Here is a 25,010-nt window from a genome sequence, read left to right as displayed (position 1 = left end):
ACATAACTGACTTCCCAAAGAACCCTTAAGTTTCCACTTCAGAACATGGTGTTCAAGGTTCTGGTCTCTACTGAGACCTAATTCTATGTCCTGGACCAAGTAATTAAAACACTTCAATGTATTCCCATGTTCATAAAGTTAAGATAGTTACCACATAAAATATTACTGTGGTAGTACCGAATGTTACTGCATCTGGATCCACTATAGAAGACAGTGATTTCTGACTCGTATGATTCTACATATCTACCAACCAATGAACAAAACCTACTTTTTACAGATAAGTTTTTTAATAAGAAAACTTTCCTCTTTGTCTCACTTTTTTTCTTCAGTACTCTCCCTATCCATATTTCCTTTATTTCCTCTGCAATTTTATCCTTTGACCCTATGTCTTTTTCTTGATAAATATTCGTGCTAATTTTCAAAATCTTTTTTTTTCTGTTTTCTTATACATTTTTTTTTCATGCCTAGACAAATGGATATGCTATACTGGGAACCTCATTAGGTAATCCCCTAATGCCAGAACATGGTATGCACGTTAGCTTACTAAGTTATTTGTATGTACTTGCTTATGTTCTGTGGACCCTGGTGGCTTCTTTGGTCAATAGCTATATTACTGCTGACCCCTATTATTCCTTAATTGATATATACTGCTCCCTGATGTTGGCTAGAGCTCAGTTGCAGTTGTCTGGAAAAATTTCAAATATTGCTGATCTTTCCTCTCTCTCTCTCTCACTCTCAATGGATTAGTTTCATATATTTCTCTAATTTTTAAAAGTGTGGCTTTGGCACACCTGCCTTGGGGTAAGAGGATACAATTAAACACATTCATGGAACGCCACCAACCACTGTAGTTATTACATAATTAATCAATTTTAAATAGCATAAAATTTGGTGAGCTAAAAACATGGCAGCTGGAAAAAGGATAATTTTGAGACTTTAAACCTGTTCACAATTTGATTTTTCCCCTGAATTTATATATTTACACACAGTAGACCATAACAGTGCTTATTTTTTATCTTTTATGGCATGCTTCATGCAAATCAACAGTTATCCCACTGGCTACCATGCTTCCAGAGACTAGAGGAACAAGTGAAGGTGTTTTGGGGGACTGACTTCCGGTAACTTATGTACTGGATAGTCACTTGGAGGTGATAATCTTTATATTTTTCTTATTTAAGACCCTCATAAGTCAAAAAAGTGGCTGTGGAGACGGAGCCACTAGAGCCTGTTTAACGATCTAGGCACTTGACACATAGCAAGTCTTTTGGGTGACTCCCTTGTGATCTGAGAGAAAGCACTTGGAAAGTCATTGAGATTTCAGGTTCTTGTGATAGAGGAAGAACAGGCTGGGGCACATTCCACCACCAGGCAATATCCTGAAGCATGGATGAGCATACAGCTTCCCTGCCCTCTACCTCAAATCACTGTGGCTACCCTAGGCTACTTTCTCCTCTGAGCAGTTCAGAGAAGTGATTGAGGAGGTGGCCATCTCAATTCTGTTTCTCCAAGGAAGTTTGGACAGGGAACTCGAATTTCACTGTTAATAGAAGATGTCTCCAATTTTATCAGAAGATGGGATCCAGGAGTAAAGGCCTCTCTTCAGCTCTCCACTCATCTGTCTTTACGTGTGATTATATCTTAATTCACCTTAGTTCCAGCTCAGACAAAAGAGAGCTCTCTCAATGTCCAACCCCAATCCCTCTAATGTTTCTCTCAATCTCATCCCTCTCACCCCTTTGAAAACATTATTTTCCATGTTATTGTGTGGATTCTTCATTGGTTTCTTTGTTTCTCCATGCTTCTTATTCTTTACCTGAGAATCCCTTAGTTAATTCCATTTAGCATTATATTAAGTACCAAAAGATAAATAGGCTTTCAGCACACCTATGATTCTATTTGGGAACACTCTTCCCATACTCCCCTGTGGCAGACCATCCCCTAATAAATAAAGATTTCAAAGGACCAACCACTGGGCTAGTAGGCGGAACTTCCGGGTCGGAGGGAAGACGACGGAAGGCGGAGAGTAGTACTTCCTTTTGGACAGGGGAGAGCATGGAGACACAATGTAGGTAGCCGGAGGACCCTGGCTTAGGTCGTGGCCACGGCAGGATGTAATATAGAATAGCTTACAAAATTAGGATGCTAGTTTCTGTCTCCAGAGATTGTGTTACCTGATGATTCTAAACTAAGATTGTGTGGTATTTTCCTTCATACAGTGACTCAGCTGGGTTCCAGAGAAACATACGGGCAGGTGGCAGGGCACCCTAGCCAGCCACGAGACTTTGGAAGCGTGGGGCGTGCATGGCAGTGGCCTGCCATGGGAATTTAGTGAGCAGGATAGAGAGATTTCGGAGCTCTGAGTCAAGAGAGTCTGCTGGGCTGAGAACAAGTCAGCCTGTCCCTTGCTGGCGATAGCATGGGATGATTTTTTTTATATGTCACACTACAGTCTCCCTACTTGCCAACCTATATGATGGTCTCCCCTGTGTCCTAGTCTGGTATTTTCTCTTTCTCTGCATGGGTTCTCATATCACTTGACATCGTCACCATGATCTCATTTCTGATATAGCTTGATAAATAAAGCCGGGTACTTTACTACGAATCAATTGAATGTGCACTCTTAAGGCTCAGGGATCATGAATGGTCTACATCATTTATAGTCATCAACTCCTGCATAGTGACTCATTTAAGATATTAAAGAACCTTAATGTTCACAAGAGACTAGATCTTTTCAAAAAAGCAGATATTTAAAGCACGAGCATGCATTGCTGCTGAGTTTCTGGTTTTCAGAGAGAAACATGCTAGAAATTGATGGTTGCCACCAACGCCCACCCTTTCCTTCATCGCAATGGACTGCACAGAGGAAAGGATTTGCCTCCAGGCATTATTTTCATGCCTCGTCATTGGGAAAAGCTCCGCCTGTTGATGTCCAGGGGAAAGTGAAGCCAGGAATGTGTGTTTTCCCTTTTCACTCATTTTGACAGAACATATTTTTTTTTTTGGCTTAGGTAATAATGCAACTAGAGCCAGAGACACAACAATGAAGGAGCAAAAGAACCTGACTTCCTGATGACTTTCAGAACCCCCGGGAGACACTACCTCCCAATTTGGTTAACGTTTCAAAGTAAATATTTGCAGACTGCCAAAGGTCTCCATATACTACACTAGGAAAAAAAAAATCCTATCTCAGTAGTTTCTTCAGATCCTTCTCCAACACTCACTTAACTCCTGGCTCAAGTTACATCTCAGACCCTTCTTCCCTAAGAGACACCACTGCATTGCATGCCCGGGGTTCTCCTGGACCTTTCTTCCCTCAGATGTCCCATTGTCACCTTACTTAAATGAATAAAATTGAACGTGTCTACCTAGTCTTCTAGACCTGATGTTCCCACCATGTGTAGCATTTTGTGTTGCCCAGAAAATTAAAGTCTTACTTGTCTGTCACCCTTAACATATGACATGGTATTGACCCTACACTTCACATGCTCACCGAGATCTCACAAACAGAGACTTGCTTACTGCATCCCTCTTAAAACAAGCCCTTACAAGGGCTTAAAACAAGCCCTTACAACCCAGTGGTTTTCCTCCTGTACCCCCTGTTTTTTTTTTTAATCTATCAGTAACATCACATAGTTAACGTCCAGATGCACAGATCTCTTTGTGTCCCTCCCAAACTTAAAGCCAATTATCTCTGAAGTTCTGTTTACCCCCACTCTACAACATAGACACCAATAGTACGAACAATACTATCTTCAGCCAAGTTACTCTGCTAGCTTCCCTGATGTATCCTCTTGTCTTATTGTCTCCTCTGCCTGAGTCCTCTTTTGTCCTTCCTCCAAAAGAGCACATCTGATTGACCCTGAACAGTTCAGGCTCAAGTTTCAATCAGGCAGCTTCTGTAGTTTTCTCTTCTCCACTCTGCATCCCAGAGGAATTAATTATCCCCTTGCCTGTACAACCATGTATATCTGTGGATGTTACTAACACATGCTGTATTGCATTGCTTTACACTAATGCCACACACTCAAATGTATTTTTTATGTTACTTTTATAGGAAGGAAGGAAGGAAGGAAGGAAGGAGGTTCATTCGTTAGTTCTTGACTTTTCATGATAGGGTTTCTCTGTGTAGCCCTGGCTGTCCTAGAATTCACTCTGTAGACCAGGCTGACTTCAAATCAGAAATCTGCCTGCCTCTGCCTCCCAAGTGCTGGGATTAAAGGTGTGCACCACCACTGCCCCTGTGTTACTTTTGTATGGACTTAAGAATCATAAAAATACCCACTGGTTAAGCAATGTTTTGTAGTTCAGATGTATTGTGTGCTTGGCACAAAGAGGAACTCAGCCCCTTTCCTGTGACTTAATGAACTGTACCTTGGTTTCTGATTGTTAAATCATTCAACTTCAAGATAAATGTGGATCACATAGATGTAAAAAGGAGAGGGTGTGTATTTTAATTCACTGCTATATTATGTGGATGTATTTTAAGTAATTCCACTTCATTAATTCAGCGTCTATGACCTAACCCTCAGAACTCACAGAATATATTCTGCCTATTCGTTTCAGAATCTCAGCCACTCCATCTTATTTGTTTATCAAGTGTATTTGCAGAAGTCCTGTCACATGAACCTGATGTAATATACACATCCTCTAGTGAACTCTATAGTTTTAAATACAAAATCTGTGTGATATTTAAAAATGTGTTTCCCTGCTTTAGAAGCTTGGTTGAGAAACTTCATACAACAGCTTACTTTTCAATTTTAAGAAGTAAAAAAAAAAAAAAAGACAAACATAAAAGAAAAGAAGAAGGTGAACATAAGGTCTCTGAAATATTCAAGCAAGTATATAGTTTGGCACACAAAAATGAAATGTACTTTGAAAGCTTTCCAGGTGTCCCTGAAGGCAGATGTCGAGGATGTAAAAGGTAGCATGCTCTCTCCTGGCAGATTTATTTTTCTAATGGAGAATTATGAGCAAAATGATGACAAATGTGTTGGGGATTCATAATACTACATGAACACATAATGACTCCACTTTTAAATGGCAAGTCCCAGATTTTAAATGGATCCTGCCCACTCTGTCTATACAATATATGGCTCGTGAATTTGTATCACCACACTAAATAATAGTGAATATAATGCCATTTATATAGTTCAAGGAGATTGCATTTTTGGATGGACAATGAGTTGCCTTTTTAAAAAAATATTTGTTGTTGAAAACAATTGTAAACATATTTTGATCATATTATTCCCCTCCAAGTCCTACTAGATCCTTGACTCTCTTCCATCTCTCCCTTTAAGTACTTTCTCTAAAAACAAAACCAAAAACCTGATACAACAACCAAACCGCAAAACTAAAAACCAAAATCAAACCAGAAAAGACAAAACAAAATTAAAATACCACCCTCAAAAAAAAACCAAATAAAACAAAAAACAAACAAATAAACAAAACAACAACAAAAAACCCACCCACTAACTGTAACCAGACAAAGGCATACATAAAATAAAACTATGGAGTCCATTACTCAAGAACATGAGGGCCTCCTTGGAGTGGTGGGTATAGATAGCATCATTCCATTGGAGAAAACTGTTTTCCCAACCCTAGTAAGTATAAATGACAGGTCAATTGTTAACCTTTACCCTAGTGGCTAGGTTTTCATTCAGTCAATATATTTTTTTTAACATGACAAAAAATACAATAAGATAAAACAAACCTACCACATGAAAGTTGGGCAGGACAACTCAACAGAAGGAAAGGAGCCCAAGAGAACGCATGAGAATCAGAGACCCATTCATTGGCACATTTACCACTCTCGTTAGCACGTTAAACTACAGAGGACCTGGTGCAGACCTGTGCAGCCCCCGTTATTCCGCGTCAGTCTTTAAGTTCGTGTGAGTTTTGCTCATGTTGATTTCGAGAGCCTTGTTTGCCAGGTGTCTTTTACCTGCTCTGGCTCTTACTCTTTTCCACTTCCCCTTTGGCGTGGTTCCCTGATCTCTGAGAGGAGGGATTTGATGGAGACATTCCATGTAGGGCTGAGGGGTCCAAGAGCTCTCCTCCTCAGCGCAACGCCGAGCTGTGGGTTTCTGGATCTGTTCCCCTTTGTTACAGGAGGAAGCTTCTCTGGTTATGCTAAACTTGACATTTATTTATGAGTATAGAAGTCGTGTATTTTAATAGCTATGTCAAGACTGGACCCGTGGACATGCATCACATATTTTGAGAGGTTTTTCTGCTGGGTAAGACAAAAGCCATTGCATACATTTGGAAAATAACATTTGTGTGAACTTGAACCTTATAAAGATGATCTGTGTTAAAATATTGAATGAGGAAAAAAAAAGACTTGATGTCCGATAATTCAGAAATGGAGCTCAGATAGCTTAATACGCCTATATAATATGCTCATAAAAATAGTCATTGACTTACAATGACCTGGCCTACAATTTTTTAATGATTAAAGATTGGGCAGGTGACACAACAGTCAGTAGAAACCAAATACTAAATTTTGAATCCAGATCTTTTTTTCTGTGATAGCAGTGTGCAGTATTACTGCTGTCAGCATTGTCCTCACAGGCTGGACAAGAGTCAATGTCCAAATACAGTACTTCCTTACCTTGATATAGTTATTCAACATCTTATGTAGAATATTCCATGTATTGTGTTTAAAAGTTTGTACAGCATGTAAATAAGCATTTATGTTCTCTTCATGTTTAATGTAGACTAAACTACAATTTTTGGTGGGTTACATGAATTAAATTAATTTCCTACTTATGATGTTTGCGATGCACAGGTGGTTAATCACTATGTAGTTACACCAAAGGAAAAAAAAAAAAAAGAAAATAATCACCAATATCTGCATAATTTTCTCTGGGCTATAAATGAGTACCCATGAATATGTGTATATTTCTACCTAGATATGGTGATATAGCTTATATGGCTTTTGATTTAATAAAATGTATTTCTTTGTAAAATAAAAGTATATCAACACTGATATTAGTCTGGCTGATATTCTAAAATTTGAATATCATGGATATAAATCTTTACTTTCACCTCTGACCTTTACTGCAACAAAAAGTGAGGCAGAAATTCTACCAGTTCTTTCTGAATCATTCAGTCTTGTCCTATAAGCCTCAGTTTCCTCCTAGATTCAATGCTGAGCAGCTGAAGAGATACAACGCTGAGGTCTCTGACAGGAAACCCCAGCTTTGACATTTGCTTTATGACCTCGGAGAAGCTGCTTAACCTTTCTGAATCAGTTGATTCATATATTAAAGAAAACAAAACAAGCAGATGAATGTCTCCCTGGAATGGGATTGTAACAGTAGAGCTTCAGCTCGGGTCAGAGATAGAGAATCAATAATGCTTAGTTTCCTCTCTCCGCCCCCGATGATAACCTTTGCTTCTTTTGTAACTGCATTTACTTCAAGAGCATCAATACCTTAAGAGAAAGCTCAGTGCTTGGATGTAGAAGGATGAGGTGATGCTAATGCATGAGGATACTGGTGCAGCCTCTTAAAAAGTATTCTAGCAATGTAGCTTCCTAGATTGTTCATCATGCTTTACTCTAACTTAAATTTATAATCTTGGTACATGTCCTTCTCAAAGTCACTGATAACTGAATCTAATATAGACATCAAATATTATTTTATTACTGCTTCTGCTCTAGAGAAATGATCTAATGTTATTGAAAGATGAGCACAAACCACCGGACATTATTTCTACCATGGATATTTAAAAGCAGATTGAAACTCAAGGCCACCAAAGAATTTATGCAAGTTCCTTTAACCAAAAATATTTTTAATATACTGTTTAAAAAATTACATATTGATTTTTTATCTCAGGACTGGAATTCTTGTGTTATAAAAACTAAATATGTAGAAAATGAAGACTGATAAATAGTAATAAAGTAATTGAATTAATCTATGCTTTTATAGTCCCTCATTTTAAAATTTTACAGAACTCATTTCAGAGTTCTCTCTGTACACATTATAAGGTTTGAAAACCATCCCATATGACCATGAGCTTCTTATCAAGGTAGTATTCAAAAGCTGATATATTCCTTAATCTCTGAAGTAAAAATAATATATACACATATATACATATATATGTATATATATATGTGTATATATATATATATATAAAACTCACACGCATATGCACAGACACACAGACACAGACACAGGCACGCACACACACACACACACACACACACACACACACACACACACACACATATATATATATATATATATATATATATATATATACACACCTGTAAAGTGTTCTTGCTTGTTTCATTACATATACTTTCTACTGACTATGATGGAGCTTGTCCTATGGTAAATTCATCTGAGGGAAATACTGAGCCACACCGTGGCTGTTCTGTTTCTAGTGTCTTCTGCGTAACGGTGGAAGTGACAGGCAGTACTCACAGCTGATACGATGAGCTCTCCCCCCAGGTTTTGGATCTCTGCTTTAACTTGACTGCAGATCTTCAGCTGGTGGGAGTAGAATTTAATCTGTTCCAGGTAAGCCAGCAAGTCCTGTTTGCACGGTGGATCTGGACACTGCAAATGTATCAGAGGCAAAAATAGAAGCAGTAAGAAAAAGAGGAGGCGCATCAGAGTGGGCAGTACACAGTCCATGGATACTTCAAAGGGCAGCAGTTTTCCTCAAGTCCTGTTTCTCATGCCAGCCCAAGTATAGTCCCATATCCTTCACTGGAAAACTCCTGTTAAAACAACTTTTTGTTCTTCTGTGGATGTCACTGAGTATATCCCAAGTATTTGTTATAGGAATTTACAGATCTGAAGCAATACATAATGACCTACCTTCAATGTATGAAGCCTTGAGATGATGTTTTTGAGTAGACATGAAGAAATAGTAATCAGAAATTCCCCAATTACCCAGAATTACTATAAGATGATTCCTTGGAATGCATAGTTTTCTGCTGTCTGCCTTGTGGTATTTGTATGAGGATAACAAATCCACAGCGAAGCATATTGTACTGTATTATTTTCAGCTTTAAATGCTCTTATCTGGTACAGATAAAGGGAATTATTTTTGCCTGAGATTACATCTGCAGATGCAGTATAGAAGGAAGTCGAAAACTCACAGGGTTTAAGGATGTCTCGAACCTCCTTTTGGTGCTTTGCTTTCTATGAGGAACTCCTAAGAAAATAATTTTGTGTCTCACTATAGTAGGAAAACTAACTCAGGATAAAGGTGAATCTTTGTACTGTCTCCTACCTGATGTTAGAGGCTTAGGAAGTAGTTCCTTTACTGTAATTTATTAGTAGTAACATTTCATAAGAACATAGACTGGAAAAAAGAAACCCATAAACAAAGAAAATTATTCCTACAGCATTCAAAATGTAAAAGATTTGAAATGATGCAAGATAGTTGTAAGAAGAAATGTGAATGTCTGTCTGCATACTGTGACGCTGCATTGTTTCACGTTACTCTTAAGGGCTGGAGAAATGGCTCAGTGGTTAAGAGTGCTTGCTGCTCTTGCAGAGAATCCAAGCTCAGGTCCTTGAACCTATGCCAGGCAGCTTACAATAACCTGTACCTCCCAGTTTCAGGGGATACAACATCCTTTTTTTGGTTTCTACAGGACCCACAGACTTATAACCTTCATTTACACAGACAAACACATGCATAAACAAAATAATAAATAATAAAACACTTTAAAATGTTTTCAAACAATAGGGGAGACAAAATGAGGAAGGTTAAAAAAAATCTCAGAATTTAAAATTTTCAAACATCACTTCAACTAAACTGTATAAAAAAATATGGATTTAAATAAAGCATCCTGAAAAGGAAATCTATGAAAATGATCAATGGATATGATACAGTCAGTCTTCACTTTCTTCATATATTTCATCAACATTGAAATAAATACACAGTATTCCCATAATTATAAGACGTTGTTTAAAATCTTTAAATCAAATTCTATAATTTTTCGAGTTAAAAGGTAGGCTGCACAGCCACCAATGAGATGTCTCAATAGCAAGGGCATTTGTCACCAAATCTTACAACCCGAGTTCAATTCTTAGATCTCATAATGTAAAGTAGCTTCTGTAAATTATCCTCTGACATCCATATGTACACTGTTGTATATGAGTCCTGCCCCCATCACCATAGTTAAATAAATGTAAAAAAAAATGTGATATTAGAAAACAATAAAACTAATCCACGAACCACAAGAAGCTCAAGAAGAAGGAGGACCAAAGTGTGGATGCTTTGTTAGAAGGGGGAACCAAACACCCATCGAAGGGGTTGCAGAGACAAACTATGGAGCAGAGACTGAAAGAAGGACAATCCAGACACTGGTCCACCTGGGAATCACTTCCATATTCAGTCATCAAACCCAGACACTATTGTGTATGTCAGCAAGTGCTGGCTGACAGGAGCCTGATATAGCTATCTTCTGAGAGGCTCTGACAGTGCCAGACTAATACAAAAGTAGAGACTCACAACCGTCCATTGGACCGAGCACAGGGTCCCTAATGGAAGAGCTAGAGAATGGACCCAGGGAGCTGAAGGGTTTGCAGCCCCTTTGGATGAACAACCATATGAACTAACTAGTTCCCTCAGAGCTCCCAGGGACTAAACCACCAACCAAAGAGTACACATGGTGGGACTCATGGCTCCAGCAGCATATCTATAGCAGAGGATGGCCTAGTCAGTCATCAGTGGGAAGAGAGACCCCCTTGGTACTGTGAAGGTTCTATGCCCCAGTGTAGGGGAATGTCAGGGCCAGGAAGTGGGAGGGTGGGTTGGTGAGCAGGGGGAGGTGGGAGGAAACAGGGTTTGTTTTTTTTGTTTTGTTTTGTTTTGTTTTTCAGAGGGGTAACCAGGAGAGATGTCATTTGAAATGTAAATAAAGAAAATATCTAATAAAGAAAAAAAGAAAACAATGAAACTTCTCATGAATATTTGTATTCATCTAGGACATTCACCCTCCTAAATCCACTAAGGAGAGGTCCCAAGACCCATGTAGATACCAAAATCCAAATCGTCTCAGTTCATATTAAATAAAATGGCAAAGGATTTATGCAGAACCTAAAAAACCCTCCTGGTAAAATTTAAATATATCTATATTGCATATAAATAATTAATACAAAGTAAATAGTATAGGAATAGTTGGTGCATTGTATTGGTTGGAAAAATAACGGTATGTAGAAAATGACAGTGCACATATACCTTCAAACTGCTACCTACACAAAATTTAATTGGAGCAGACTGAATTGGTAGATATAGGACTCATATGTGTAGAGGGGTGACTAATTAAGAACTAAGATGAGGTGTGACTGAGAAATTCTCAAAGAGTACACATGGTGGGACTCATGGCTCCAACAGCATATTATAGCAGAGGATGGCCAAGTCAGTCATCAATGGGAGGAGAGGACCTTGGCCCTGAGAAGGTTCTATGCCCCAGTGTAGGGGAATGCCAGGGCCAGTGAGCAAGAGAGGGTGGAGTGGTGAGCAGGGTGAGGGGGAGGGAACAGGGATTTGTTTTTGTTTTTGTTTTATTTTTTTTGGAGGGGAAACTGGGAAAGGAGATATATGACATGTAAATAAAGAAAATGTCTAATAAAAAATAAATAAAAAGAAAGAAAAGAAGTCTATTCCATTTCATATTGGTAAATACTTTGATCTAGGTATCTCTAAGTCAGGTGCACGTGATTAGGACATGACAGCTTGTACTCAAAGTCCATAATACTCAATAAAGGAAGCAATTGTATTCCTTAGTAGAAACAATTCCACCTGCTGACAGAACTAGACATATGCATAGCTTAGTGAACAACACACGATCATCAGCAAGAAAGATATGAAATATGATGGGAAAAGAAGTTAAGATGATTGGTACGTCTTTTTCTTCCTCTTCTTCACTTTATATCCTGCTCACTGGCCCTCTCTGAGTCAGTCCTTCCCACAATTCTTCCCCATCCTCCCTCCCCTTCTTCTCTGAGTGAGTGGTGCCCCCCTTGATATCCCCCACTCTGATACTTCAAGTCTCTGAGGAGCTGGGCACTACCTTTCCCACTGAGGCCAGACAATGTAGCCCAGCTAGAACACATCCCATGTACAGGCAATAGCTTTTGGGAAGCCCCCGTTCCTGTTGTTCAGGACCCACACGAAGACCAAGCTACACACCTGCTTGTATGTGAAGGGAGGCCTAGGTCCGGCTCGTGTATGCTCTTTGGTTAGTGGTTCAGTCTCAGAGAGGGCCCCAAGGGTCCAGGTTAGTTGACTCTGTTGGTCTTCCTGTGGAGTTCCTGTCCCCTTTGGAGCCACGATCCTTCTTCCTATTCTTCCATAGGAGTCTCTGAACTCCATCTACTGTTTGGCTGTGGGTGTCTGCATCTGGTGTTTCTTATACTTTGAATAAAGAATTAACTAACAATGGTCTACCATTGTCTTAATGAAGATTACATTGCAGTTCAGTAAAATAAAACTAGATAGAGAAAAGGCAGGGTAAAGGAGAAGAAAAGAGAAAAAAAAGCAGAGGAAGGGGCAGGAACTAATTTCCATATAGTTTTTACTGCTGACAAGATGCCGCTCTTAGTAATTTAGGGCTGTCTCCACACTCAATGATCAAACTTTGAGACAAAGATATCTCCATCTGATGACGAGAGGTGCATCCTCAACGGTCTCCTCCTGACAGGAAGCGCATGTTCACTGGGTACTTTCCGCCATGGAGGCACTACGCATAGTCTTTCAAATGTGCGATGGTTAGTATCCATAACCACACATCAGTCGGATCTAGGTAATGTCATTTTGCAGGTTTCCAAGCTTAGCTTCAAAACTGGTAAATTTTGGGGTTTAGTTTTCTCTAATTCATTCCTATGGTTGAACAATCCTGCCTTCTATATACAGTTCCTTCAAAAGAACTTTGATTTTGTTAATTGAAGAACCTTCTCTTTCTTCTTTATTTATGGCCATATTCATTGACAGTTCTGGCATAGGCTGGGTTTCATCTGTCATGTATGTGTATTCATATATAAGTCTTCAGGGAATCACATATTTCCACAAGGATGGTTCCACAACAACCCTCCACAAATGCAAAAATACAAGCACAGAGTAGCAGAGATGGAATTTAAATATATTGGAGCCTTCGTCCTTGCCTCTGTGGTCCAGAAACAATGTCATTCTTCTTGTGGGCATCATTGCACAAGGAAAGTATCAAAACCCCACTTAATTTATAAATGGGCTTAAGTTGCCCTTCTTATTTATAAATTAAATTTTTGATTAGTATGGATTTCGTCCTTCAGGGCTATAAAACTCTTGATGAAATTTACCTTGTTACTACTAATTTGATTTTTTAATTAAAAATACAATTTTTAACATCATATTCAGATTGTATTTCCCCTCCTCCAACTCTTCCCAGATACTCTCCATATTCCTACCTACCCAAATCATCTATACCCTTCTCTCTCTCTCTCTCTCTCTCTCTCACACACACACACACACACACACACACACACACACACACACACATACACACACACATACACATACACATACACTTATACATATAGACAATCTATTAAGACAAATCAGAAACCATACAAATAAGAAAATTTTCCGGAAGGTTAAAAAATGCCCATTTTTGAGATAAAATCCTCTAAAAATTCTTTTGAATTCATTGATGTTGCCATGTGGACTACCCTTAAGTATGGATTATATATCCATGAGACACTGAAAATGAAAACTGAGTTTTCTTGCAAGTGAGGATCAGTTTGTGGAGTCAACCAATAGCCTGAGGTGTGTGTCCCCTTTAAACAAATATTCAATCAGATTTATCACATTCCCAATTCTGGAGGTTTTATTTGTTAGCATATTTATCACAAAATTTTTAGGTAAATGTATGGAGCTACAAAGAAAAATCCTTAATGAAGTAAACTAGAATACAAAAGACAAATGTGATATGTCATTGCTTATATATTAAGGATAGCCATAGTCTTCAATAAGATGGCTATAATACATATAACCACTGAGGTTAGGTAAGGAGTAAGGGAATATAGGAAAGTGAAGGATTTCTCAGGTAGTGGGAAATAGAATAAATAGTTATGAATGGATGGGTGTGGTAAGTGTGGGGAACTGAATTGGGAGGATCAAATAGGTAGAGGGAAGGAAAGGAAGAGTAAGAGACAGAATAAATGGAGAGACAGCTAAAACTAAGGGTCATTTGACAGAACCAATGGAAATCTAATAAAGTACTATATTCTTCATATATATATATATATGAAAGAAATGTAAATGGAGTTACCAAATAACAAAGGAGACAAATCCATGGCTAATCATTTTTTGCTGCCAAATGAAACCTCCAGAACTGGCAATGTTATACATCTAGTTTTTTGGTCAAAAGAGTCTCAGAGAATTTCAGAACTCTAGACAAAGCAGGCTACTGAATGATCTTCACAGATTGATGGCAAGGCCCTATTGCTGAAGACAATATGTATATAATTCACTGATTATGAGCAGTTGATATAGGGCCTATGTAAAGTCTTTATCTCAACTAGTATTCATAGTCTTGGAAGGTGGTCTCCATAATATTGGTGGAGAAAGATAACCACCAATCCAGCTACAAACTCTCCACTTCCGATAGCATCTTGCCTGCAAAATCTGTTTGTGCAATATTGGCACAAAAGTTGTAGGACTAAGCAACTACTATCTGATTGGAATTAAGGCCAGACCCATAAGATGGAATCCATGCCAAATTGCCTGGGTAGCCAAGAATCTGAGTCTTAGCAGGACATGGACCTGAGATCAAACCCAATACTACCACTATGCTAAAGGAACATAACAATAAAATTACTCCTAATGACATTCTGCTATACCCATAGATCAATGCCTTGCCCAGCAACATCATAGATGTCTCCTCCTGCAGGAAATGAGAACAGAGACCCACAGCCAGGCAATATACAGAAAGTGAGAGCCCTTCAACACTCAGCCTTAAATAGGATGCATCTATCAAAACACTTCCCTAAAGGCTTCAAGCCACAACTGGACTGATGCACATGTGAACTTGCAGAGACTGTGGCAGTATGCACGTGGCATGCACAAGGCTAAACCAAAAGAGGGTTCTAGTGATAAGAATGGAAGTAAACATGTACCCTCTTTCCTAACCCAGAAGCTCCCTCCAACTGATAGCTGATTCTTGAATGAATAACTAATACTACATCCCCTTGCTTTTAATACATGTAAAGAAAATATTCAAACTCTTTCAGGAGACTTTCTAAACAGTAGGCATAAGACTATATAATTTTATTAAGAAAAAGATGATAAGTTGTGTATGGGGTTTCAAATAAACTTCTGTAGTCCCCAGTGGTTTGACCCATGTCCACCCTTTATTTACAGATCTGAAGAAAATTCTTGTAATATATTTGGAAATTGTATTTTTTTCTCATCTAAAGAAGAAAAACACCCTAACTGGTAAGTTCTAATGCTGTAGAACACGTTAAAGAGTCTTGTTGACATTGTATATATAAAAAAAAACTTTCTATAGTTTTTGATTTCTTTGTAATATTTGTACATATGTAAAGTACTCAGCCTTATAATTTCTGTGAAATGGTGCCTCATGATCAAACCAGGTCAGTTGACACATCTTTTTTTATAGATATTCCCATGTGTAGATATATGAGTTGTTTTCATAGTCCTAAAAGCATAGTTAAAGAATTGTTCATCCAAATTTGAGAATGATCTTTTATTCTTTTAAATTATCTTACATATTTTGCATATTGACCCTCAAGAATACATTTCTTCAGAAAAAAAATTTTCTCAAAGAACTAGTTACATAATATATCAAATGTTATTTGATTTACCATAAGTGCATGCATTTTATAAAGACGAAAGCTATGAAAATGTGAGAAGTTATTTTTGTACCTTTTCTATTTCAGACAAGGACATAAACATGGCTTAGTAGGTTATAAGTTTTAGATGCCAAGCCTAATGGCGTGACCTGACTTGAATCCCAGGGGCCCATAATGGAGAACAAGAGAACTGACTCCTGCAAGTTATCCTTAAACCTTCATAGTCATGTGCAGTGATTTGGTAAAAATCACTTCCTCCATAGACTCCTAGACATCAATGTTTGTCATGAGAGCACACTGCTACTTGAGAGGAATTAGGAAGTATGGTATGGTCTTGGAGTAGGTGTGGCCTCTTTGGAGGAAGTGTGTCACTGGGAGTGAGTGAGCTTTGGGGTATCGAAAGCTCAAGTCAGGCCCAGGGTTTCACTTTGACTCCTGCCTGCAGTCAGGATGTAGAACTCTGCATGTTACTTCTCCAGCACCATGTCTGTCTGTGTGTTGCCATTCTCCCCACCATGATAACAATGGCCTAACCCTCTGAAACTATCAGCAGGTTCCAAGTACATGCTTCCTTTATAAGAGTTGCTGCGGTCATGGTGTCTCTTTACACCAGTAGAACCCCGGTGAAGACAGCATGCACACACAGTAAATACATAAATTTTAAAAATAAATAGTAGAATGCACGGAAGTATGGGTAAGAATACAATGGAGTTCCCACATACTGTCAAGCGTGGAAACACTACTTGGGGACTAACTCGGTATATCTAACTTTTGAGGGCTATATTTGTGACACCTCCGTGGATACGTGTTAAACTTCATTATATCTGTTTAAACCAATGTTTGTATCTTAAAATCTTTATGAATACATGTGTTACTTTTGTTTGTTTTAGATGGATTCAAGCCCATATACTCTACGAAGTAGGTGCAAAGCTGTGTCCACCTACACCAATTCTTCATTAGTAACTGTGCATAAGAGTTGGCCTAACCTACGGGAAAGTCTCAGAGAACACGTTTTCTAAAACATAGATTACAATCCAAAATAGCACCCTCTTCCTGGATCTCAGATATTTGTAAATTGAGGAATTACTTGCATTGACAGAAACTTACAGAAGTATAGTATCTTGCACATGAAATCAGGATGTGGGAAGTGTGGCAGCGATGGTGATTCAGACAAAATCTAGTTATTTGGAATATTTTATTATTAGAATTTTTCTCTCTTCTTGAGAATTTCATCCCTGTACACTATGAAACATGATTGTATCTCCCATTACCTTCCTTCACCCTCCTTAATATCTCTCTATCATATCCCACATTACTTAATGTCTTCTTTTTAAAGTCATTTTCGATAAACACTAAGTCAAATTAGTGCTTCCCACATGTACATAGGTATGCAGCTCCTGGAATGGAACATGGAAACTCTACCGATGAGAATGCTCTCAAAAAAGGCTCCTCCTTCCCTCTCTTAGTATTTTTCTTATAGGCAGGTGAGGAGCTATGAGGAAATAGTTTTCCTTACTTTTCCACTCCCATTAATGAAATATGATCATGATCTAATACTCAGAACTCTTGCTCTCCTGGTTCCCAGGGTCATGGTTTTGAAAGAATAAAGGAAGTGTGAATGATCACTGTTAGAGCATCTTGGGCATTGCTTAGAGACAAAATATGACGAAGATACAGTGAGAAACTAGTGGAAGAGCATCCCTTTTAGCAGGGAACTGGCTGTCACTGGATGAGTGCCTAATGGTCACATATTCCTTATCTGTCCCGATTCATTCATGAGGAGCCACTGGGTATTTACTTTCAAGATGTGAGCACTCGCTCATTAATCTGGACCACTGAACACAGCACCAACATCTGTACTTCAGATAAGTTTCAGAGAGAAAACAACATCAAAGCGCATATATTGCTGCATTATACATATGGGAATTACATTCTTACAGGCTAGTTACTGATGATATAATGAAAGCTCTAGAAATTTAATTTCCAGTATGGTTTTATTATAATGAAAATTTTAGCCCATACCATCAGTAGAGAGTACAAGAAAATCTGGCAATAATATTTGATACGTGCCAATATAAGTTAGATTAGACTATTTTTGTAGATTATTCCGATCCTAGTTAAATGGGTGATAATGATTTCATAAGTATTTCCCGAGTTTTATGGTGCTACCATCCTTGAGTTATCATTGTCAATTAATTTAACACTAAAAAAAATCAACTTTGACTGTAATCACAGTTGACTGTGGGTATTCACTCAACAACCTAGACACACTTGTTTTGACAAAGTTACAAGGAAGTGGGGGCAGACTTTGGATACAATTAGCAGGGTTTTTCTCTGTTAGACATATTACAGTGGAGCTCTGTTCATTCCACTGTACCTAAGAATGCATTGTATCTGCACCTAAACAACTCTGTATTTTCCCTGCTATCTATGGTAATGGTTATATTGTATAATTTGAAGTGTCTGCTGACATGGAAAAATCATTAGAGTAGTGTGGGGGAATTAATAACATATGAGCCTGGGTTTGGGAAGCCTGTTCTTGTCTTGCTATACTCTAGCTTGCTATTATGTTATTATTTTACAATTTGTTTAATTATTGTGGTAAACAACAATACCTTGTCCTTTAGGTATGTACTATTTAATGCATGTAATATTGGTACCAGTGTTGTGCTGTGTTGAATGGTAGAGTGAAGGTCACGGCATTTCAACTTAATTCTCAGGTTCAAGAAATGTTACCTGATGTAGACAAATAAGGTTAGGTGAAGAAATTAGTAGGAGATCTTATATTGTATGCTATATAAAAAAAAAAAAAACCAAACTGTATAAGTTTCCACATGTTGAAGGAGAATGTAGCCATATTCACTTGATTATTGTTTTAAATCATTATTCTACATGTTATAGACTTATACAACTAAATAATCAGGTAAAGCAATTGGAAATTAAATGACTAGAGGCTTTCAGTTCTCTTTGTAAGTAGATAATGGTAATTCATTAAGTAGTGAATTGTGCCTTGTGTGTATATAACAATTCAGTATTAAATAGAGGAAGATAGAAATGGTAAATGGAAGAGAAAAGAAACATCAAGAAATAGTCTTCAACTAAATAGTTTTCATATCATTCTCTCTATACTACACAGGATGAAATTAAATTGGTCTAACACATATATTTGTACTATGACTTAACCCAGTAGGTATAAATACATCCTATAATTTATATGATGTAGAATTAAAAATTGCTAATGAACATTTTGATAATCCATCAAAAAATAAAAAGAAAAAAGAATCATAAAAATTGAAGTTTTAAAATTCTGGATTGAATAAAATAGACAGTAACTGAAACCTTTCACAATGTTTACAAGCAGTAGAAATTACTTAGCTTTCATTAAATTACCAATTGTGTCCTAAAAATTGTTTAAATTATTTAAAGTCTAAAATGTGTGAGTGTGCATTACATGCATGCATACATGCATATGTGTGTATATGTATGTGCATGTGTGTATGTATGTATGCAGGTATGTTATGCATATATCTGTGTGTTTGCATGGGTATGTATATGTGCATGTGTATGTGTGTGTATGTATGTGTGCTTGTATGTGTGTGTGTGTGTGTGTGTGTGTGTGTGCATGTGTGTGTGTGTTTGGGAAGAAACAAGTACACATTTGTGGGTGACCTCCCATGAAGGTCACTGAATTAACCCTATCAGGTTCTCAATCACCAGTATTGATTGTTCAAAGCAACATTTCTTCAGAACAAACTTCATCCTTAGAAACTCTCCAGCATGATAAAGTGTAAAAGTTTGAGGACTGTTATTCACAATTACTAGCCAATGGCTGTTTCTTAAGTTTCTTGGAAAATATCAATGCTGTATAGAAGTTGTATGGTACTTTTTCTTCTCTCTCACATAATTAGAATATTAAAATGATGGCAAGATTTAGTAATATCAAGCATTACTCTACAATTATTTGGTCAAATTAAAGAATTAAAAAATATCATGTAAAATTAAAAATGATAAAGGTTTTTTTTTGCCTCTTACAGTTATATACTCTAAAGCAATCAGGAGAACAAAGATAGGAAATATTTACTATTTAAGGAGCCTTACTATGTACATATCTGTCTAAAAAATTAGACTTTCATTTTCCACTAATATTTAGTCTCTCTCATGACAGTAACTGCGATATAATTAAAAAATAAGACAGATTATATATAAGAATAGGTTCTGTTTATTTATTAGATTAGGAAATTCTGAACTTCAAGATGATAAAGTTTAGTTTTAGATAGAAATGCTAAGTTCTGTGTCAGAAATTTTAGCTCAAGTGCTTGCACAAGAAGTACTTCAAATTTGGGATAGTCTCAGATTTTTAAGAAAATTTATGTAGTCTTAACCTCTTGAGAACCCTTACTCTGAAAATCAGAAATTTTAAGTCTTGTGAAACCTAAAACTGTTTGAGAGCTATGCTTGCTTCTGCAGTTTCAAATGATCAATGTGCAATCTCTATTACACAACAGATTAATACAATTTTTTAATATTTAAAGTAGCAAGCTTTGATGCAAACAATGCCCACTGAAGGAATTAATAAAAGACTTTTCTGGACAGTTTTCTCTGGCATTTACTCATTCTTCATTATACCTACAAATATATTATCTATCAGATTAAAGTTTCTCATGTTCCCACAGAGTATTTATAAAGAGAAAGATGGGACAGGGGCAATCATACTAAAAAGCATTCCTGAGTATGTAAATGAGATATAATATGGCCTATATGAAAATTCAAAATTTCCCCTCCAGAGATATATTAACTATAAAGTTAAATATGATAACAAATATATTAAATGTATTCATATTATACCCCTGTCTGAAGTATTAATTTCTCACTATTCAGACAAATTTAAAATCTGGGCACTGCTTAATAAAACTGTTTTAAAATCTATGAAAAATACAAGGGAAAGAAATAAAAGGTGTGGAGAAACACCAGTCTGCCCAAGAGTTACATAACTCCTTCCATTGACATCTTTACTTTATTGTTCTAATAAGGCTGCGAGATGCTAATGTTAAACAGCTGACATTTTAGAAGACTAAAAAGTGTGAACTCCTCGCTAAGATCAAGGAAAAGAGAGTACCCATTATGCCATTATAGCCAATTAAAAGAAATTTAGTTCATTTCAATCTGATAAAGCTATTTTAACATAAAGCATATTTAAAGTTAAATATATATGTATATACACATATATAGAGAGTATATATATACACACACATATATATGTATATATATACTCTAAAACTAATCTTACTTTCTTAGAGTTTATTGTCTCACAAGTTACATAATTATAATGTTATACATTTTTGAAACTCTATAATAGGAAGCAAATGTGTTCAATAGAGTTTAAAAAAATAGTCATCCAGCTTTGCTGTAGTCAATAATTAAGCAGAAGAAAGCAAACAGTAAAGGCTTTCCTATGTCTATTTATAAGTAGCTCACCTGGTTAGCAATCTGCCGAGCGAGAACATCCATCCTTGACCCTGACTCTGATATCATTTTAGCTGCATAGATTACATCAGTGGTATGCTTTAGTGGTCCTTTCCCCCTGAAAATAAGTGATACATATTAATTTTGTCAGTTCATATAGAAATAGATAAAATATAATGAGTATACATATATTAAAACATATTTTATTATTTTTTGTCACTCTGTGTGTGTGTGTGTGTGTGTGTGTGTGTGTGTGTCGCACGCGCACACACGTATGTGTAGGTAGCTGCAGAGACCAAAAGAAGGCAGGCATTGGTTCTGATGGATCCGGAATCATAAGCTGTTGTTAGCTACCCCACATGAGAGCTGGGAACTGAACTTGGGTCCTCTGTAAGAGTATAAGCACCCTGAACTACTGAGCAACTTCTCCAGCTCCAAGAGATAGGTATCTATACTCACCTAGATAGCAGATCTACAACCCCCAAATAATAGTAATTCGACTTATATACTTTCCTTTTAGATAAATCCAAAATATATTTAATTCTAGTCTTAAAAGAAAACAATTTATATCGACAGTCTCAAAATTTAGAAAATAATACAAAGAAGATGAATAGCATAGGACTTTGTTATCATCAGATTTTTAAATTATATTAAAACTTAGAGACTCCATTTATTCCCGAAACCAGCTACTCAAAGGAAAATGCTGACCAGTTTGCTTCAATGAGTTTGATGGTTTCTGTTTGCTTATTTTTGTTCTGTTTTGTTTTTGTTTTTGTTTTTGTTTTTTTCCAGACCAAAATGAGTCTGAGTCCTGGGAACAACTGATCAGTATTCCTGAAAAGCTGTGCTCTCTGTTTTGCTTGAGAGACACTCCATCCTTTGGGCTTGATAAATGTGTATTATAAAACCGATTGCTGCACACATGCCGAGCTCTATGCCCATCTTCGTTAGTAAGAGAAGAAGCCAGTTGCAGGGACTGGATGGGCAGCTTCTGTAACACTGCCCTTTGCTCTCGGGTGTCTACCGATGAGTTCTGCCACATGAGAAAAAGTAGGAACTGGGGTAGAGAAAGAGAACATGGTTGCCACCTCAGAGAATCCCAGGAAGCAAGAATGTCTTGAGAATACGTTTTGTGCATTGGATCCTTTATATTTCTTATTGTTCCTCTCATTTTCCCTGACATCTACTTTTTTGCACTTGTATACCTCCCACTGCTCCCAGAATTAAAACAAAACAAAACAAAACAAAACAGAAAGACATTATTCTGTCAGAGTTTGTTTTGTTTGTTTGTTTATCTTTTAGTAAAAACCTGCATTCACATCGTTTTGGACTGTTTCATTAAATAAATAAATAAATAAATAAAAATAAAAAAAAAACAGAAAAAGACAAAACAATAGCAAAACACTCACTACTGTGAGTAATCAATCTGTGCCTCTTTATCTTCAGGATACGAATAGCATTCAACAAACAGAAACTTTCTAATGATTACCCAAGTTTATTCCTCCAACGTGCCCTAAATTGCTTTAAAGGATGGGTTTGAAAATAAGACACACCACAACTTTAAGATAACTATGGCTCATGATCCAATTGGATATAAATAAGACCACCGTCATGAATTCACAAAGGAGGCAGAGAAGAATGATATGCCCATCTTATGTTTCCGCAAGGTTCCATTTGTTTCTGTAGCGCGTGGTGAGTCGGATGCGTGAAGAGAGGGAAGAAAACTGATACTTGTCTTCATGTTACACTGAAATAGAACAGGCATCTCCAACTTTCTGGCTTTTTACTAGCCTACGTGAGGTATGTGCGTGCGGACTGGGACTGAAAAAGATGTGCTTTTCTACTTCTTGTTACCTGAAAAATAAAGTGATGAATGTTGCTTGAGCAAAAGTAGACATCCCATCAATTCCCTTCAATTCCAACCCTCCACTGAGCATCAGGACACTGACTCCCAAGGGCTGATCTTTAGATTCTCATCCTTATCCCTACGAGACAGTGAGCCCAACCCATAAGGCGTAATTCACAAGGATGATTATGTAGTTGATTGTATTTTAATGCTAGTTGGGTCCCCCAAAACTGCTTTCACAAGAGGGTCTTGATGTAGATTCTGGGAATGTACCTCCAGTTAATTCTCATTGGTAAATGAAGATGTTAGCAGCCAATAACTGGGGAGGAGAGAATAGGCGGCAGCGTTTAGGGTTCTCGCTCTTGGAACCAGGAAGAGGGGGAGGGAGAGAGATGTAGAGGCTGTCGTGGAAGAGCACTAATGTGCAAGAGGGAGAAGCGCGGCGGCGATAAAAAGGAGCCAAGAGAACATAGCCATAAGGCTGCTCAATTGGGTCTCGAGCAGCCAAGATGGAATGTAGAAACTAAGTATTTACTCAGAGTTATGGGTGGGAGGTAAACTCCAACAGCATAGAGGGTAGGAAGCTGCCCAACTACTGTGCTGCTTAAAGTATATTAAAATATAAAGGTTGGGCGTGTGCCTTTCATTCAAGAACATAAACCATTGAGGCAGGATTTAAATAAATCCTGCACCAGGATTTATTTAACATTCTAATGCTACATGATTACTCTGTGACATTTTAGAAAAAGGGAGGGAGGGTAACGAGCTATGTGAGAGTAACAATGAGACAGGAAGGGTGTGAAGAGAAAGATTTTGGTTGGACAAGCCAGGATGGATATAGACAGGGAGGGAGACTCTTCAGTTGTGCTTTAGTTACACCTTAGCTTGAAGGTAATGATAGAAAGGGAAGTATCAAGCATGACAGATATCAGAGAAATATATTTACTCACTCAAGAGAATGTTATAGCTAGTTTTGTGTCAACATGACATAAGTTGGAATCCTCAGCAGGACGGTCAGTCGTGGCTCACGCCTTTAATCCCAGCACTTGGGAGGCAGAGGCAGGCAGATTTCGGAGTTCGAGGCCAGCCTGGTCTACAGGGTGAGCTCCAGGACAGCCAGGGCTACACAGAAAAACCCTGTCTTGGAAAACAAAACAAACAAACAAAAAAATTGGAATTCTCTGGAAACAGGAAACTCCAGTTGATAAAACACCTCTATGAGATGGGTCGGTAGGCAAGTCTATAGGAGATATTCTTGGTTAATGGTTGGTATTAGAATGGGCAGCCTTCTCTTTAGGTAGTGCCATCCCTAGGCAGGCTTGTATAAGAAAGCAAACTGAGCAAGCTGTGGGAGCGAGTCATTCAGTAGCATTCCTCCATGTCCTATTTTTTATCTCCTGCCTCAGCTCCTACTTTGCTTCTGTCCCTGCCTTGACTTCCCTAAATGATGACTTGGGATTAGGAAGTGTAACTCAACTCTCTCTTTGTTCTCTAGGTTGCTTTTGATTATAAAATCTTTATGAAGAAGAAATAAAAAAATAGAAATTAATACAGAAAAAAATTAGTTCTATGATGTGATTAAAAAAAACAGCGCAGATCCATACAAAGTTAAATAATCCAAGGCTTCTGCACCTACAAGCTAAACACTGCAGTGTGCGTTCCCCACGCATATACCCCCAAACCCTTTCATGTCTCCTTTTCTATAATTCCTTTCAAAACCATTATAAGCAAGATGTCCTCGAAAAATTTTAAAATGGCGGTGCATGAAACACAATGAAAATCTGGCCTCGGAAATGGCTATCCTCGCCTGCCTGAACTGCTGACAGAGGTTTCTTAGCAACTTTTCAAAAAAAAAAAAATCAACATTAATTATTACAATATTT

At 37.5% G+C, this 25,010-nt stretch overlaps 1 protein-coding gene and 1 long non-coding RNA gene across 11 annotated transcripts in view; one reads left to right on the top strand and one right to left on the bottom strand.

Moving 5' to 3' along the window:
* The window catches only part of Ctnna3 (catenin alpha 3), a 1,512,724-nt gene that overhangs the window by 32,531 nt on the left and 1,455,183 nt on the right, over positions 1–25,010 (bottom strand). For all 10 annotated transcript variants that reach the window (XM_031347502.1, XM_031347503.1, XM_031347499.1 and 7 more), the window contains 2 exons: positions 21,294–21,399; positions 8,430–8,564 (listed from right to left, as the gene is read on the bottom strand). In XM_031347502.1, the coding sequence (XP_031203362.1) occupies positions 8,430–8,564; positions 21,294–21,399 (241 nt within the window). The remainder of the gene's footprint in view (positions 1–8,429; positions 8,565–21,293; positions 21,400–25,010) is intronic.
* LOC116074733 lies at positions 2,017–3,368 on the top strand. Its single transcript, XR_004112258.1, has 2 exons — positions 2,017–2,065; positions 3,009–3,368. It is a non-coding gene; the product is annotated as an uncharacterized LOC116074733 (long non-coding RNA).

The sequence above is a fragment of the Mastomys coucha genome, unplaced genomic scaffold (assembly GCF_008632895.1).
Source record: "Mastomys coucha isolate ucsf_1 unplaced genomic scaffold, UCSF_Mcou_1 pScaffold3, whole genome shotgun sequence".
NCBI classification, from domain to species: Eukaryota; Metazoa; Chordata; class Mammalia; order Rodentia; family Muridae; genus Mastomys; species Mastomys coucha.
This window is presented reverse-complemented; position numbering and strand designations above follow the sequence as displayed.